This window comes from Pipra filicauda, unplaced genomic scaffold, assembly GCF_003945595.2.
Source record: "Pipra filicauda isolate LSUMZ 115617 unplaced genomic scaffold, ASM394559v2 scaffold89_size2521313_pilon, whole genome shotgun sequence".
NCBI lineage: Eukaryota > Metazoa > Chordata > Aves > Passeriformes > Pipridae > Pipra > Pipra filicauda.
Window position 1 is genome coordinate 398,560 of NW_024105086.1, and position 18,130 is coordinate 416,689.

Below are 18,130 nucleotides of genomic sequence, written 5' to 3' on the forward strand. Positions count from 1 at the left end.
GGGAACAAGGGTAATTTTTAAGCAAAGGAAGTAGTAATTAGGACCATTGCTGTCAGTCAGAAATGAGACGATCTTGTCTGTACTTGTTACTTCATGGCAGCTTTTGTTTCCAATGAGTACCCAGCTGGTTCTCCTAGACGACTCATTGATGGTTAAATTCAGTGTGCAGAAGTTCTAAAATACAGTAATTTAAACACTACCTTTTGTTCTAGTGAAACACTTATTGCAGGTGGGAAGGAGATAATGTGTGAAAAGGCAGTTGGTGCTTTCCAGCTACACTGATCCTTAAACAGAGAGTGCATTTTTTGTGTCAATACTGCTGGCAATAGTTTTGAAAACTAGTTCTTAAGTTGTCTTGAAAACTCATCAAGGCCACACTCATTTCTTTAGCCCCTGTTGTACAGTACTCGGCACAATGTGGTTTGGGCTGTGGTTATGACGTGAATAATGATAAAGGGAGGAAGAATGAATAATCTCAGAGATTAACTATGAGGCATTTGGGAAGAACAAGTGACAGTTCCTGAAAACTTCCCTTTGTTTGAATGAACAAAATATTACATTGTCGGAAGTCTGGCAGAGGAAGACATTCTTAATTTTTGCATATGCCGTGCTCAATATTTTAAGCTATTGTGCAGATCCTAATGAAATGTGCAATTCTGTTAGGTGAACTTGTTTAATTTTTCATTCCTCGATGACTTCATTCATCTGTAAACTTTGTTAGATGTCTCTGCTAGAGAAAAGCTGACTGTTTCTTTTCATGCCTGTCTTTGAAAGGAATAAAGAAGCCTATGCAACAACCAACTCTCAATGAACTAACAGTAGTGCGATTACTTACCGAAATTCAGTTTTCTATGACTTTTTTCTTTAGTCTCTTTGAATGTCTGTTATACAGAATCCTGATTATGGACTAGTCTGGCATCTGTCAGTCACAGACTAATTGAGTATGACTGTGCAAAGAGTTTGGATTCTATTATATGTTGAAGAAAATGCCTTAGAACTAACCTCGACTTCTATCTTAAAGTCAAAATAAGGAAAGATGTGTTTAAGTTTGGGGGAGTTTTATTGTTTGGGGTTTTTTTTAATACCGTATCTGTTTTCAGGGATCTCCCTGCTCTGTAAGATAAATAAGACCTGGAGGGAAAAAAAGAAGTTAAAAGAATGCTCCCAAGTGCAGCTTTTTCTCTTATGGATGTGTTAAGAATAGAAATGATAGAAATAACTACTTTAAGTTGTCCTGCACTGCAACAATGCTGGAGCCTTTGTGGGTTAACATAATTTTCAAGGTCATTTATGACAATTGTTTTGTGATAGCAAGATTGTCTGGTAGAGTGATGCAATAAGAGAGCTAAGATAACTTAAATCTATTTATAGCAAGGGCTATAGCACTTTGATTATTATGGGGATTCAGGGGAGACATTTGTTTCAGTGCGGCAAGGTCTGTTGGAGGAGGGAGATTAATTTTATAAAGAGGTTACATGCAATCCCTTTCAAATATTTGGATGATTGTTCCAGCAGAGCTGAAAGGTGAGCCTCCAGTCTGTCTTTTCACCATCTTTCAAGGTCTGAAAGGACATGGAAATAATCAATGACAGGGATGGGGAGGATGGGGCAGGGGGAGGAAGAGAGTCTAAGACGTAAATTTTACATCCTGAGTGTGAGGGAGACACAGCATTGTATAGAAGAGTCACTGGGCAAGACTTGGGAGATCTGCTTCTGTTTCTGGTATTGATCTGCTCTCCTCTTATCTGTGATTCCCTTATCAACCTTTCTTTCTCTTGCTTTGCTAAGGGTTTTTCCTAAAGAGCTCTCGTTTGTGTAGTCCCTTTCTCAAGGCAGCCAGTACTGCCTGGGCTCTGGGCTCTCAGCTGTGCTACTGAAGCTCAGGTTTCACCCAGGGCGGCCCAGAGGAGGCTTTACAAATCTCTCTTTAAACTGCAATTAGCGGCTCATCTCTCAAAGATGACGTACAGGGAGGACTCCCGGACGGGTTTGTTCGTGCTTCTCCTCCGTGTGTGAACGAGGCAGAACTGGCCTCAGAGGCTCACACTGGACAGATCAGTACCATTTGTGAGGAAGCAGATTAATTTGCTTCACTTCGGATTAGGAATTTGGTTTTCCTGATAAATAATAATTCTATCTGTACAGAAAATATCCCAGTAGGGCAATTGATTTTAATTTGCTGCATAATATTAATTGGTCTAGTCAAATTGCCCAGCTACTGCTTCCTAATGAAACAGGTAACATGTCATTTTATGTTTAGTTATCTGAACTGCACAGATTCCTCATTCATGCCACACATTTGATTTTTGACTTTTCTATCAGAGGCAGTTTTTAATTTTTAACTTACTGTATTTTAAAAATTAATTTTGATCTGTATTAAGTCGTGTGAGGTACATGGTGTGTTGCTCAGACACTGCAGGGTAACATCATTCCTTGTCTCGGTTTTCTTATCCAGAGTTGAACAGTAGTTCTGTATTTAACATCCTAGTGCTGTAGGGAAGAAAAAAGTAGACACCAACAACAATTCTCTTTCTTATTTATTTGCCACTACTGTCTGCCTGGAGCTTTGATTCTGATTTTCCTTTTCCTGCTTCATGGCCGCAGTGCATTGGGTTGAAGTTTGCACATTTTCAGCAGTAGCTCCCAAAGCTCTGCCCTGGTCTGTGTGCAGCAGCAGAAGCCCAGATCTCATGGCTTGCTTGCTTTCCTGGTTTATCTTCCTGGTTTGGGCTTGGAGGTCTCTCTTTTATTGCTCAGTAAAAGGATCCTACCTGTGTCTGCACTCATCTGCTATTTCCATCAGCTGAGCCCAGGAAGTAAAATGATACTATAATCCACTTCAAATCACATTATAACAATCCTCATTAATTGAGGCTTTGTCTTTAATCACCTCATAAGATTATGAAGATAGATTTTTGCCTAAAAACTGCCACCCAAGTTATGAATAGGGCCACTGGATCTCCCTGGGATCCTCTATTTCTATACGGTTGAAAATGTAATTTCACTAAAAACCATTTGCTTGTATCCCAGTCTGATTCCAGCATGGACTTTTTTCACACATGATTCAGTATCATAGTCACAAACTGCAAACTTTATTAAACATTTCAAATCTCTGTTCAATGCTGAGGTGCAAAAAGCTCACAGATAAAACCCTCATAACTGCCAACTCTGAATGCAGGTCTAGAGTTGGATGATTCAAACTGCTGTTCCTAATTAGGGCTGCAGTTTCTTGTCAGATCTTTTGATCAGAGGAGTTGATCATGGCAATTACCTTGATTAAGGCGCAGGAATGTTTTTCTTTTTTTTTTTTCAGATATCTTTTCTCCAACTTAGTCATGAATTAAATTCTATCTTAATTATATTTATATTGGCCCAATTACTACAATAGCAGAAGTTTTGTGATGTAGCTGGAAAGAGGCCTTTCTTAAATCAAATCATTACCTAGGTCTTGATTTCTCAACATGAACCAAACATGTAGAGATACAAATACCAGTAAACAGTAAAGTACTGGGATGTACATGAACATCCTCAAATCTGCTTATCGGAGGATGGGAATTTATTCCCTCTTATTTTTTCTGCTGCAGCTTCAAGTCTTCCCTTTCTTGCACATGGGGCTTTTTCACTTCTTGATACTTTGGGGCCAAATCTCTGAAATCCATTATCTGTGCTGCTTTTTTTTTCCTCCCTGGAAGGCCTCACTGTTCATCTTTTTGTCTTTTGCACATAATACACTTTTCATACTATTCAGTATAAAACTTAAGACAGACTGTAGATGTGAGGATTTGTTTCATGTAGCAGAATATACCTAACATAATATATTTTAGTAACTCATGGAACTTGAGCAGGATTCTTTTTTAGTCAGCTATCTATTTCCCATGAATCATTTGATAACACATTAATAATATTGCTATCTTGCATTTTAGTCACCATATTTAGACTTCCACTTTTTTTTCATAGCACCTTATATCTTCTATTAACTTTGAGATAAAATACTGACAATTTCTCATCACAACTCTTTTAGACCAACAATGTATTACTCAAAATAAAATACAAGTGTATCTTTTAAACTCTGCAGAAAAAAACCTTATGAACACAGGCAGTGACATTTTAGATTGCAGTATTTGACAGGGTATTTGTCATGCCTATGGCTCAATCTTACCCCTCATATGGCACGATTTTACTCAGTTTAGACTAAACCAATGTACATAGGTGCTCCTAATTCAGGTTTCTCAAACTATACACTACTGACTCATAAAGACATGGAATCCAGGAAGCTTGATATTCAAAGTACTTGTTCATTAAGTATCATCTAATACAAATAAATTCCAGTATTTGTTCAACATTCATTAATGTCAAAATCATTTCTCCATTTTTTGAGTCCAAGTTCAATTTACCATATGGAGGAAAATGATATTTAAAATGAACTAAGTGGGGTTGTACTCATGCAAAAGATCCAGTTTGGTGATGAAATATCTTACAGAGAGTAACAATATATTTTTATTCTAAAAGCTCATTTTTTGTCACATACAAAGGCCATGTTAATTCAGGATAAGATGCTCAGAATGGACTGGAAGGCAGCAACTACTTGATTATTCCTTTCTGTGTTTTAGTGTCTCCTTTGACTAGATTGGAGATGACTAAATGGGGATTTTTTTGGTATTTAGGCCATATACAGTTGTTACAAGTCACAGCTCTGGGGCACTGCTGTCCCAGGACTGCTGCTCTCTAATTCTGACATAGGTTGCCTGCAGCCACAAAATCTTTCCACAAGCTGTCTGTGTTTTTTAATCCCGTGGCTCCTTGTGGCACGAAACAATGCCATCTCACTTTTGTCCTGAGTCTCTTCCCTATATGAAGCCCTAACAAGTCTTGGCAAAGGCAAGAGTGAAACAAAAGCAGGTAATTGAAGCTTTAGCGAAATAAAGGGAATTTGCAAGAAAATTCTACCTCAAATGTTCTGTTAATATCACTGAGATATGTATTTCCTTGATTTATTGTTTTAACAAGGTCTGTTAGAGTGAAAAATCAGTACAATTCAGCTTTCATGGTCCAAGACCCAAACTGGTTTAGGCACCCCCATTTCAGTGGTTGACCACAGTCCAGAGATATCTGGCCATCGTGTGCTCAGTCATCACATTTGGCCACCTTAATTTTCCTAGTTCAAGTGACAGCTCTGTCTAGGTAAACACAGCTTGAAAAACAGATCTATAGAAACTCCAAAGACTCTAAAGCAAAGTATCACAGATTCAGAGAATCCCAGAATATGCTGAGTTGGAAGGGAGCCCACAAGGATCATCCAGTCCAACCCTTGGCCCTGCACAGGCCCATCCCCAAGAGTCACACCCTGTGCCTGAGAGGATCATCCAAATCCTCCTGGAGCTCTGTCAACCTTGGTGCTCCCACTGCCCTGGGGAGCCTGGTCAGTGCCCAACCAGCCTCTGAGGGAAGAACCTTTTTCTAATATCCGACCTAAACCTCCCCTGACCACACAATAAGACTTTGTGGAGATAGGAGGAGGGAAAGATGGCAAATGAATGTAGTGAAGGCGATGAAGAGCTCTGCATCTGTCTACAAGTTAAAATGTCCCCTTAGAATCAGACTTCCAGGTTATGTGCAAAAGTGTCATTCACACATTTGAATAGCTCACTATTTATCTCCATGGGAAATTGGACTGAAGTTTTGGGGCTTACTGAGATGTGCATCACTCTTGGGGTGCTCGCCCTGGCTCATGCAAACCTGTGGTTACTCTGTACAAACTGCTTTAAGTAACAAGGAAAGCTTCAAGTGGTTGGCAAATCCCAGACTTTCCACTGTTTTGACAAAGTTTAGGAGCAACTGTGGTTCTGTTCACACTTTTCAGGAAACTATGTAATATAGCATCTTCTACATGAATCCTGTTGTGTTAGTAGACAACAAAGTTTAAGTGCAAATTAACACTGAAGCTACAGCAGATAGAAGAATCACTTGAAGTTGGAGAAAATTCATATGTATTTGTATAAATCTAAAAAAATGTTAACAGCATTTTGTTAATTTGATTGGAGGTTTAGGACTGTTTCATGAGGGTTGAGAATTCCTCCTCATTATCCCACGATTTAAGCTCTAAATACACATATTTAAGACATAGTTATTTTTCCCCAAGGGTATTTTGCCCTTGGCAGAGTCCCAGCACTGATGCAAATTTGTCTAAGGGTCAGCAGGTTTTGCACTCTTTCTATAATATTAGCCATAAAAATATTTTTAATGTATTTTGTACAAATAGACACTCTACCATTTCCCCCCCCCAAGCAAACAGTAATTAGGAGCTATGAGAAAATCTTACTTTTCTGATTTGCTGTAAGTCCGTATTTCATATTTGCTGACCAGCAACCTCACAGTGTGCTCCTTGGAAGATTCAAGAGCCAGAAGGCAGCTGGTTGGATTTAGCAATCTTCTGCATCAGTAGGTTTGCCTCTTGGGCTCTAAAATTGATGTTCCTCATCTTGGCGTATTTTTACAGCTCTGCCCCCTGACCTCTGTTGCACTGCCCTGGCCAGCAGTGACATGGGTGGCAGAAGAAATGGGAGTCAGACTGGTGATTTCTGGGACAACTGGAGAGTAGAACTGAGGAGTAGGGTGAGTTGAGACAGCTCTTCTGAAATGTATTACAGCCAGTAATCTGTCACCACAGAAAGACTATTCAAAACTTTCTTCTTTATGAAGAAATCCACTGCAAGAAAGGGAATGTGGATACCCTGCAAGCACACAACCTGAAGTTGTTTTCAAGATATTTTAGGCTTCCCCTAAGAATTTCATAAAAGGTGTGATAACTATCTGTCTCAAAAATCTTACTGGTTTTTGGTGTCTGCTTTTGTTTGGTCTTTTTTAAATTAGAAACATGCTGGGGTAAAAAAGGCTTCCATAAAATGCATTCTTGTTTATTTTAGAATTCTCTTTTAAAACTAACTTAGCCACAGTATTCTTGTACATTATTACCTATTATGGGCTAGACTTTTGGCTATCAATACCACATTCCAGTGCCAAGACTTCTAATATACGTGAACCGTACCATTACTATGGTAAGATTTCCAACTTTTCCTCTCTTTTTCTGGTTATCTACCTCTTCCCTCTTTGTAATGCTTTGTAAAGCATTCAGTACCACAGGTCCCAGCTGGTGTTACAGCTGAGAGCTGATACCTCCCTGAGACCTGACATTCTTTCTCAGTGGAATCTAAAGGTCATAGAAGAAGTCTGGGAGAGCAGAGTGAGTGGATCCTTGCCTAATTTCTTCAAACCCAGGGAACTGCAAAATAATTCCTTCTCTTAAGCTTCATTTATTTAAAGAGGGAGATATGAGCATTTGTAAGCAGATCAGCATTATTATCACCATTTCACCAATGAAGCAATGCAGTTATAGAAAAAGTGACCTATCTACATCCACCCAGATAAACACTCGGTAGTTTAGGTCCTTGGAGACTTAAACCATAGCTAAACCATTGGATTATATCAGCTGAGTTATGGTGGTGTGACTATGGTGAATATTTTCATTTTGACTGCGCAGAAGTGGATGAAAATTATGTTTAGATTAACAGATTCAAAAGTCTCAGACAAGGCATCATGAGTTAGTGTTGCCAACAGGTTATGGTCTGGTCTGCCTTTTTTTCACCTGCAGAAGTCTGAGTTTCTTGGACAGAGAATTGTTCTTGGCATAGATCTACTATTAGTGGTTTCTTGGCCTTTCTGAAACATGTTGGTTTAACTGTGGAAATTAGCAAATTAATACAGGGACCATTTAATACGAATTTTTCGGTCAAAGTGATTTCTGTGAGGACTGTTGATCCCTCTTGGAAATAAAGAATGCCCAAAGACAACTTTGTGCAGCCCTTTTCAGCCTTATTTGATGGTGGCACAATGTCCCCTCTGAGGGGACCCAAGAGACAGCCCCACACCAGGGCTTAGGATCTTCCCCAGAAATCTGCAGCAGGCACAGTCCTGCTCTGTGCCAGCTCAGTCCTGGCTGAGTCAGGGGGGGCCAGGAGTGCAGGGGCCCAGGGGAACACTGGGGGGGTGACCTGGACATGCAGGCCCTGGCCTGGAGTTGTGGGGCATCACTTTCTTCCCCTTCCTACAGAGCACATTTTCTGCCTGCCAGCCTCCCCCAACATCCCCCAGCCTGCTCCAGCCTGCTCCAGCCTCCCCCAGCCAGAGTTCAGCTGCTTCAACCCTGACTTCACATCTATCTTCCCCTGAATTCCCCCTGGGGTTGTACAGGCAAAGTTTCTTTGTGTCCTTGCTTCTCTCTTTGTGTGCTGATGAGAACAGGGTGACCATTCTAACTATGCAAAGTACATTGTGCATAATTCATCAAGTGCCAGAGCTGAAAGCTCAGGCAAGTTCTTCTCTGTTACTATACAGAAACCAATAGCACTAGAAACAAGGGTTTTTCAGCTGAGGTTTGGATGGGATGCATTCCAATTCAGTTTGTGCTGTGTTGGTTTCTCTTCAAGATCTTTCACTGCACTGACCTTGATGTAAGCTCGTTCTTCTTTAGCCGTGCACACCATCCAGACACAGCTATGATGTGAATAGAAATCAATGATTATTTGCCTTTCTCACTAACCATGCTTTCAGATACCAGCAGTCTTTTTATCTTTTAAATATACATTCCCAGCTATTGAGTACTAGATATAATAAAATAATAGCTAATAAACTGTATAGTTTGCTTGCAATGCAGAGATATAATAGCCTGTCTGACATTTTTTAGGGCCAATATTTACCTTTATCACTGGTAAATGCCTCCTGAGACTCATTATTCATGTAATTCCCATTAAGAGGCAGTAGTAAAACAGCCTGTTGTCTTACACCACTTGTTGTTAAGTACATTATGTTTAGTAATAAATACGTCAGCTTGTGCTACACCAGAGAATTATTATTATTTCTTATCTCTAGACATCTATAAATAAATGAATCATGTTTATTTATAGACTGCTTTCCATTTACTCCTTGCAGTAGCCAGATAAAACTACTTTTTTTTATGTACATGGTCATATTTCTTGATGCTTGCTTATTCCTTTTGAACCTAAGGTTGTAACACAATTAATATTCTTGGGTTTTTGTATCTTCTACTTTGCAATGAACTAAGGATGATAGGAAAAATAAAAGTTGCATTGAAAAACAAGTTATGTTAGTTTAGAATAATGTGGCAAAAATACTTCACAGAATTGAGTTACTTGAACGTCTAATTGTTATTCCTAGTACCACTACCAAGGTCTAATATATGAACATATTAATTAACTTATGTCTCTAATTTGTCTGATCATCTGGCTCCATGCAGATCTGTGGAAACCCTCTATATAAATTTCAAGCTCTCTTATCTAAACAAGACAATGCTTTGCAGCAATATGAATATATCCTGGCATTCTTTGTCTCTTTCAAAGCCTTGAAACCCAGGTTTCTGTGGCTTGACATTTAAGTATTTACAGAACTCTTCATGTGGGTGCAAGAGGAAGATTTTTAACCTCATGGTCTGGTAGAATTCAGACTCAGAAAATTTTGTTAGCAGAACTTGCTGCACAATCTGATTATGTGTTTCTTCTTTTAACTGCTTTTTAGCATGATCAGTATGCTTTTGAAAGTAATTCTGTACCTGGATAGAAATGGTGAGGTTTTCAAAAGCATCAGCCACCTGTTTAATTCTGCTCATATTCTTTTGAAAGAGTTTGTTTTATTAACTTATTTGCTTGGAGCAGACCAGTGCTGTCTAGGGGTTGAATGAAAGCATTTTAAGGTGAATTTTCTAGTTTACCAGTACTTTATATAATCCATAAAGACCTTTCTCTTCTGTCTTAGTAGTCTTAAAATTAATCTCAATTTTTGTATTTTTTGGGAGTTGCAAGCCAAAAATCTGTCAGTTCAGAAACTGCTGAATGGAAGCAGACATTTTTGGCCCTGCCACCTTTGTTGGAGAAGAAAGCCTAGGTTCTGGTCAGAGATGAACATAAGCATTGATATCCAAGGACTCGGCGACCAGAACACAGCTCCCATATGTTCTTGGCAAGCTGTGAGTGAAGTCATGGCTGGAATCCTCTGGAACTGCAAAAATATTTGCCTTCTCTGGGAATCACTGTCTTCTGGGGGATGAGATGACATGGATGTTAGAGAAGTTACATGCAGGTGTGAAAATTGTGGCTTTGCAGTCATTAAATATTGTATGGGTGCATCTGATCTGCTCCTGATTCACAGTGTCCTCTGAAACTCTTGGAATGAGATGTCTTGCTCCAGTTCATTAATGTTTTCTTTGCCTTCCGCAGACAAAGTAGGAGAGGATAGTCAGGAACAGGCTGGTAAAGGCCCTAATGACCCAAAGCCCCATTTTACTTGGTCTAAATTAGCCCAGTTCCTACAAAACCAGGGCTGGTGAGGCAAGGTAGGGAAGTGCATAGAAATGGAAACAAAACCCTATCAGGCCCTCAAAATTTTCACATTAATCTGCATATTATTTTATTGTGCTCCTGAGATTTAGCTGAATTTTGTGTAGTTACAAGAATCCTTCACGTGGCCGTATCCAAGCTGATGTTTGCTGTAAGGCTCCCACCCTGGTACTCCCTGAGAAATGCACCAGCACGTTTGAGAATGGTGTCCGTCGCCTCTTCATGCCTCCCAAAGCTCCTCAGACAGGGAAAACATGACAACAGAAGTTGAGTTTCATGTGGTTTTGTACAAAAATAAAATCAAAGCAAACTCTTGTCTAAAGTGACTCCTGAATTATTAAAATTAACAATTTAATAAAGAAAAAAAGATAGCCTCTTAATTTACTGGATTATGATTAATTGAAAAATGTTATTTTCTTTTATTAAATTTATGTCCCTACAGTAGATTATTATCCCTGATAATTAGCAGAGGATTTTACTGTGACCTCTATTGGCTTTTTCTCTGATTCAAAAGGTGCATTCATTTAAAAGATTCTTGGCTGAAATCCATTTTACTGCTTTTATAAGATATTTCACAAAAAAGTAATTTAAGAGAAAAATCTTTCTATTGTAGCTTTACTAAGCTTTATATTTGGTTTTAGATGGCCATAAAAGATTTTCTTCTGTTTAATTTGTTTCTGGAATTTTTCATATCCTTGCTGTAAATTTGTTGCATAAATATCACTAAAATGGAGAGCAAGCTTACAAAGCACTTTTTATAAGTGTGGCTCTGCTGCTACGGGCAGTAATGGAACAGGGCCTCCAAATATGTGGGGTTTTGAGTAATTTGCATTAATCCCACAGCAGCTGAATGACGTTTTTCCTGGGAGGCACTGTAGCCATCTAGCACCGAGCAGATGATCCATACATGAAAAATTAATATGTAACAAAGGCTGTGTGTGCTGGGCAGGCAACAGCAAATCACTGCTAAACTAATTTAGCTTAGGGCTGGTTCTGATCCTTAGGCTTGCACCTCTCGAGGCTGATCCAATCCTGCACATGCGAGGACACTTGGACAGGAATTCATGGGATCTGTTCACATTCAAATGTCCTTGGCTGGAGAAAGAGTTCAGCAAGTGCCTCTTCCCTCGTGTGACACTGCGTGGGACAAACTGTGCCCCGGGATGGCATGGGAGAAGCTGTGCCCTGGGACAAACTGTGCCCCAGGATGGCATGGGAGAAGCTGTGCCCTGGGATGGCATGGGAGAAGCTGTGCCCTGGGACAAGCTGTGCCCCAGGATGGCATGGGAGAAGCTGTGCCCTGGGACAAGCTGTGCCCCAGGATGGCATGGGAGAAGCTGTGCCCCAGGATGGCATGGGAGAAGCTGTGCCCTGGGACAAGCTGTGCCCCGGGATGGCATGGGAGAAGCTGTGCCCCAGGATGGCATGGGAGAAGCTGTGCCCCAGGATGGCATGGGAGAAGCTGTGCCCTGGGACAAGCTGTGCCCCGGGATGGCATGGGAGAAGCTGTGCCCCAGGATGGCATGGGAGAAGCTGTGCCCTGGGACAAGCTGTGCCCTGGGATGGCCGAGGTGTCTCTGCAGGTTTTTGGGGGGCAGTGTCTGCAGTCTTTGGGTGAACCGTGTGTAACAGCTCTGCTGCAAGTGCAAAATCAACTCCGGGCATCCTCTGGCACCCCAAAGCAGTTGAATCAATAAGTTCCTCAGCACTGGGAAGTCCCCCTGCCTGCCTGGAGGGAGAGCCTACGGAAACTTGGCCTTTCCAGGCTTTTCCCTCTCCTGTTGTGTTGGACGCAGTTTGTGATCAGATGTAACGTGACAGCAGCAGCTTGACAAGCTGATAATACACTTCACTTGCAAAATTCATCTGCTAAGACTGCAAACACATTTTTATTTAAGCTATGTCATGTCTATGCATAGCACAAGGATTTTTTTTCCTGTGGATCTGCTAGAGAAAGTCTGAGAAGATCTAGTGTTTTTATCTTTTAAAGTATGACTGATATTTTTGCAGCAGAAAAAGTTTGACTTTCCCTGGTCACACTAATTTATTTGGACAATCATTCAGATACAAAGCAGAGGCTGAAAGAGGTTATTACTTGCTCCCTGAATCATTTGTGCCCCATTTTCTAGCCATTAGGGTGTTTTGTAAGCTGTTATTATTTACCATATTGATGAAAAATAGAAGGAGATAGAAAGAAAATCAGGTTTTTTCAGGACTTAGAGTCCAAGAGTCAGAATTTTATTGAGAAGTCATTGATGGTGTAAAAAAGGTTCTTTGTCATTAAGGAAATCCTGGAGTAGCTTCTGGAGATGATCCAAGAAAAACTGAAGGAGCTTCTATTGATGTATTCTCAGAACAAACACAGAACTCCCATGTCAGGGTGTCATGCTGGACTGACTGGGGGCTGTGAATCTGTCATCTGATGAGGCTCTTCTTCCACACTGGGAACCTGAATCGTGCTGTGGTTTTCTCTGAGTCAAATCCTGTTGCATCTAGACATTTTCACTCATTTTACTCGAGTGAAATTCTACCTAGCAGTGTCTGAGCAGTGACAAAGAAGATGTGAGATCCCCATGTATGTTCTGCATTTGGCATGTGAACATGGGAGGTGGGTGTTCAAACAGCGTCACTCGACACTTTCTTTACCACAGTCCTCCAGGAAAGGCTGAGAGGGTTTTCCTAGGGATTCAGCTCCACGCAGTTAGTGGTGGGAAGCAAGGAACAGGGATTCACATGGCATTATTCTCATTCAAGATAGAGGAAAGCATAATAAGTTAATAGAATCTGAGTGCTTCCATTCTTTCCTTCCATTTTGAAGAATCCTTCTGTAGGACTCGTGTTTAAGAACACTGTGAATATTGTTATATACAAATACACAATTATATCAGCCTTTTGGGTACTCTAAAGCTGTATGGCTGCAATTTCTTGTCTCTCCCTACATAAAAGCACAAGCCTTGCTTTCCAGGATCTTTTTCAAGAAAATCTGAGGACTGAATACGCTGGAATGACTTTTCCTCTCTCTCTTTTTCTATGTGGGAAAGAACAAAGAATTGAGAATTAAAATTTTCAAGCCAGACATATATCTATATATTTGCTTGTTGGAACGTTATCCCTACAACTTACTAAGTGAAGTATTAATTTTGTACAGCTTGAGGTTCTTTTCTAACAGTCTTTCTTAGATCTGTGTATTTATTTAAACAGATCTCTAACAAATACCCATACTTTTCCTCTCAAGTTCTGTTTTATCTGCTATTTTATCTGGGAGGAAATGCACTGTATTTTGTTCCTACCCTATATCGTATTTCATGTTGTGGTACAATTGTTCATCTGCTTTACTGGTTATATATCGTACAGACTAAACTGTGTTTTCTGAATGTCAAATCAGATTTGGGAAACATTCCTGTTATATTTGTCCCTGGGAAACACTGGACAGAAAAATCACATCTATTAAAACTGCATTCATTACCAAGTCCACAGAACCTAAGTTTTTGAATTAATAGCAGTTAATCAAGCAATGCATCATAAAAAAGCGGGAACTAAAGAAAACCAAAGTAAAACATTCACTTTCATTATTGAACATTTTTAGCTTTATTATTATAATAGAATTACAGTCTGACATAAAATAAAGAGCTTTTGCTAAACTCTGTAAAGCAATACATGCTTCTGCCATAAACAACCTCTATTAGATTTAGGTTTTATTGCCACATCACTGCACTGAGGTGCAATAAACATTCAATGTCTTCTTTTTAAAATTATCTTAGGAGTAAACAGAAACTGCCCTCTATAAGAGTGTATCATTATTTTCAAGGAAGACTTACTATTATTACATGGTTTAGCAAAGCATTGTAAAAAAGCTACATAGAGAATACCTTGTCTTTGATAAACTGTGCAGTCAAGTTTATACAGTATAATACTATTGGCATAGACTAACTAAGAGGTGATATAATGCGATCATTGCATAGCAAAAAGCAGACTAGGTAAGTAATATTCACATCTAATGTGCAAAATGCAGACCAAAAGGTAGCTATGAATTGCTAGAAAGATAAAATGCCCTAAATGAACACACTAGTTTAACGCCAAAAATAACAAGATAAACAAGTACACAGAAGTTAAAGAGCCATAGTTTATTTTTTTCTATACATATATCTACATATGATACCAGAGATGAAACATCCCCTTTTAATAAGCTGCAATCATATAACTTATCAAGTTTAGACAGGACTAAATGTTAGACAATGAAGCATTATTAAAAAAAACAACTTCTCTAAATAAAACATTAATTGTTTCCTTTTGTAGATAGAGGATGTCAACTTTTTGATTTATTGAGAATGAGTTTAGAAAACTGATTGTGAAACTTGACTCTCAGTAGCTGTTTCTCTGGAGGCTCACGTAGCACTGTTTCAAAATCCATTTAATACCATGTATTACACTTTCTTAATTGATGCTTCTTGAAAATATCCACCATTCTTCCCATCTTTTTGAAAAATCTTTTTCTGAAATTTGATTTCTAAGAATCAGCAGTAATGATTCTGACTAGAATTGTTTTAAAGGGAGCACAATACCTGCAAAATGGACATCTTGTATTTGAAGCCCTTACATATTGTTCCTACAAATATATTGCTACAGTAAAAATGAAATGTAGTAAGTTTACTCAATAAAATCTATTTTCCTGTACATTCTTTTATGTATGCTTTCTTTGTATTTAATGCTACATATATTACATCTCTTATTGTAACAATTATGTTTCAGCAAATATAGCAGTAATATACAGATGAACTTCTGTCTTCACAAATATTTCACCATTTTACCTACCAAATATAATCCCATACTTTAGTGTTTATGCATGACCTGAGCAGACCAGTCGTTAATCTAATAGTATACGTTGGATGACATTGTCAAATTGCAAGCTACTGTACACTTAACCACTTTACAAATGGAATTAATTCCAAGCACTTTCTGCTTATTAATTTTTTTAGGCTTTCCAGTACCACTGATTTATTTTTTCCTCTAATTCAGGCTCTAAATATGTTTTATTGAGCATTTAACAACATATTAAGAGCTAGGAGGTGAATTCTACACAATGTTTTAAGAACACAACTTTAAAAAAGTAAAAAATGTACAATCTCATGCTGCATATTTACAGATATTATTTAAATACTATATTTTATCTTTCTGCTATTCATAAATCTCAGTCTAAAGCTTCTTTTAATGTATCATTTTATAAAAGAATACATTCAACATATCTAGAGCTTGCAAAAATTGTTGTTTTGTTGTTTGTTTTTTTTAAACTCTCTAAAATATAATGATGAGTAAAAGCTATCTCTAAAGCATCCAGGAATTGTTTGGATTATGCAGGTGATAGAGGGAATTTGGATCTGCACTCGGGTGTGCAACTGGTTTTAAATCTAGTCTAGTGACAACTTAATGCTTGGAACGAGACTGCACTGAGAGCAGATGAAAGCCTTTGTTACCATTGGATCTCCTGTGCTGTACAGGGGACAAACTGTACCCAGAGGGAGTAGATTTCCTTTCTCATTAAAGACCATTTAATATTGTAAGTCAGGTAGTTTGCAACACAAAAGAGAAAAGGGATTAGGAAAATAACATCTTATGGGGTTCAGCAAATGGAAAGTTTTACAACCTTGAAAAGATTATAAACAGTGGTTGAATAAATGGTACAGTCTAGTATGTGCATCAGGAATGTCATAAAGAATATTTCCCCCCTCCCTACAATCCTCTGAATAAAAATATCTTTTTCCCATACATATACAATTCCTTTTGGGACATTCAGTACTAAGCTGGCAACAAATGGTTTCTTTCCGCCCCCCTCCCCCCCATTACACTACAGCTCACTCTTTTCCATTTTCAGAATTACTTTTCCAAAGTATATAGCTTATATTGTTCTCTCCCTCACACACAGTTTTTTTAAATATATAGATATATTTTTACTTTTTGCTAAATAAAGAAACCTTTATTTTCTTAAAGACAGAGGCAATGAAGCAAATGGGAATTACTGTATGTGAAAAAGGGAAGCAACTCCCCGAGCAAAAGACAAAACAGAACTATAGGAATAAATGAGGTTATTGATGTGGAGTTTGAACCTTTAGCTGGGGCTCCCTGTTTAAATAGGTAGCCCAGTAGACTAAGTTAAAGATTCCAAAAAGCAGTGGGAAGGCTATTCTTGAGAGTCGGTCAATTTTACTGACGCTGTTAAAAGTTTTCTTGGGTTCTGCAGGTTTTGTTTCTGGCTTAACTTCTTTGGGCTCAATGGTTGCACTTTTAGCAATGGTTGCCAGCCCAGGGTCCCTTGCAATGTTAGGGGTGTAGCTCGTAGCTGCAGCTGTGTATGTGTTGTTTTTCTTAATGAGAGGATCCTTCACTTTCTTTGGCTGAAAAAAGAAGAAAGTGTTTTATTCTCGCTATCTTCTCAACAGATACAATTATGAAAAAGCACTATAACATTTTGCAATTAATCCAATTCATGCCACAAAATGTAATAAGCTGTAAGAGAAAAGTTAGCTCTAGATACATGACTCATGCAAAATATTTAGGTGACAACAAAGACAAAATCATCCGTTTGTGTTATGTGTGTTAGTTAAACCAAATTAGATCATGGATAAACTTTAATGAGAACTGATAGCTTTAATGGTAATTAGCAGTGACACACCACTCATAGTTCAATATTTCCCTAATCAACTGTGCTTCTCGACCAGAACAAAACTTTACAAAACACAAAAATTCTTAATGTAGCTTTCCAATATTAAGAGAAATAATGAGATGAGTGCTGACACAATTCATACATAAAAATACACAATAAATTATCATGTAACCATGCTCTAAAGAGAGGATTATTTAACAAAATGCAAAGCTGCCAGTATTCTACTCACTAATGGTTTCCACCGAAGACACATGCATTATGGATTGGGAACTTCATGTTCTTGTTTGAGTGTTACAGTTGGATCAGAGTGGCTGAAATGCCATTCCATATACAAGGACTTAAATGACTATATGATTTTTGCATCCAGCTACTTATATTGCTAAAGCAAGAATGTATTGAATATCTTTTAGTGGAGAAGAATTTATTGCACTTATTTGAATCTATTTTCCCGTGAATCCTTATGTTTTCTAGTATTCTACTTCTGGGACTGAGTTGTAGGAAAAAATTTAAATTTTGCCATCTGGGTATACCAGTGGCATCCAACTGTCCCAGCTGCAAACAGACCAAACCTTTCCTCCAGCCACTGCCCAAGGAGGAACACAGAAGAGAGACTACTGGGTTGTTAAGGAGGTGTAAAGAAAAGTATCACTTTGCTCCAGGTTCCTTCCATTAGGAGAAAAAAAACCAAAACAAACAACAAAACACAGATAACAAAAAAAATCCCCAGAGCTTAAAAATCTTTACACAGTATTTGCCACAAAAAGAATAGGCAAATTTTATCCATTGTATCCTCTTAGAAGGGGGGAATAAATATGATTAAAGAGAACATGTCAGCAGAATGGGATCTATTTTGTCATTTCACCATACAGCAAATAGAATTCCCTGTTTTCAGGAAGCAGTTGTCCCATGGAGGGGGACTCCCAGTAGCAGAGTTTTGATAAAACATTCTTGTTCAAGAGGTGAAGGTTTCAGGGAGCAGCCAGGCTCCTGTGGGATGCTTGGGAGCACGAAGAGAAGCTGCCAAAGCATCCAGGCCCAGCAAAGCATGGCTTGGAGCCCCACCCGG

The 18,130-nt window shown here is 38.7% G+C and overlaps 1 protein-coding gene and 1 long non-coding RNA gene across 2 annotated transcripts in view; one reads left to right on the plus strand and one right to left on the minus strand.

Annotated features, from left to right (window-relative positions):
- Window positions 1-18,130, plus strand: part of LOC120325243 — a 64,790-nt gene that overhangs the window by 42,822 nt on the left and 3,838 nt on the right. The gene's annotated exons all lie outside the window — the stretch shown is intronic.
- GABRA1 (gamma-aminobutyric acid type A receptor subunit alpha1) overlaps window positions 13,971-18,130 on the minus strand; it is a 42,092-nt gene continuing 37,932 nt past the window's right edge. Inside the window, exon 10 of the mRNA XM_027711716.1 lies at window positions 13,971-16,795. Within this exon, the coding sequence (XP_027567517.1) occupies window positions 16,487-16,795 (309 nt within the window). The 3' untranslated portion in view covers window positions 13,971-16,486. The remainder of the gene's footprint in view (window positions 16,796-18,130) is intronic.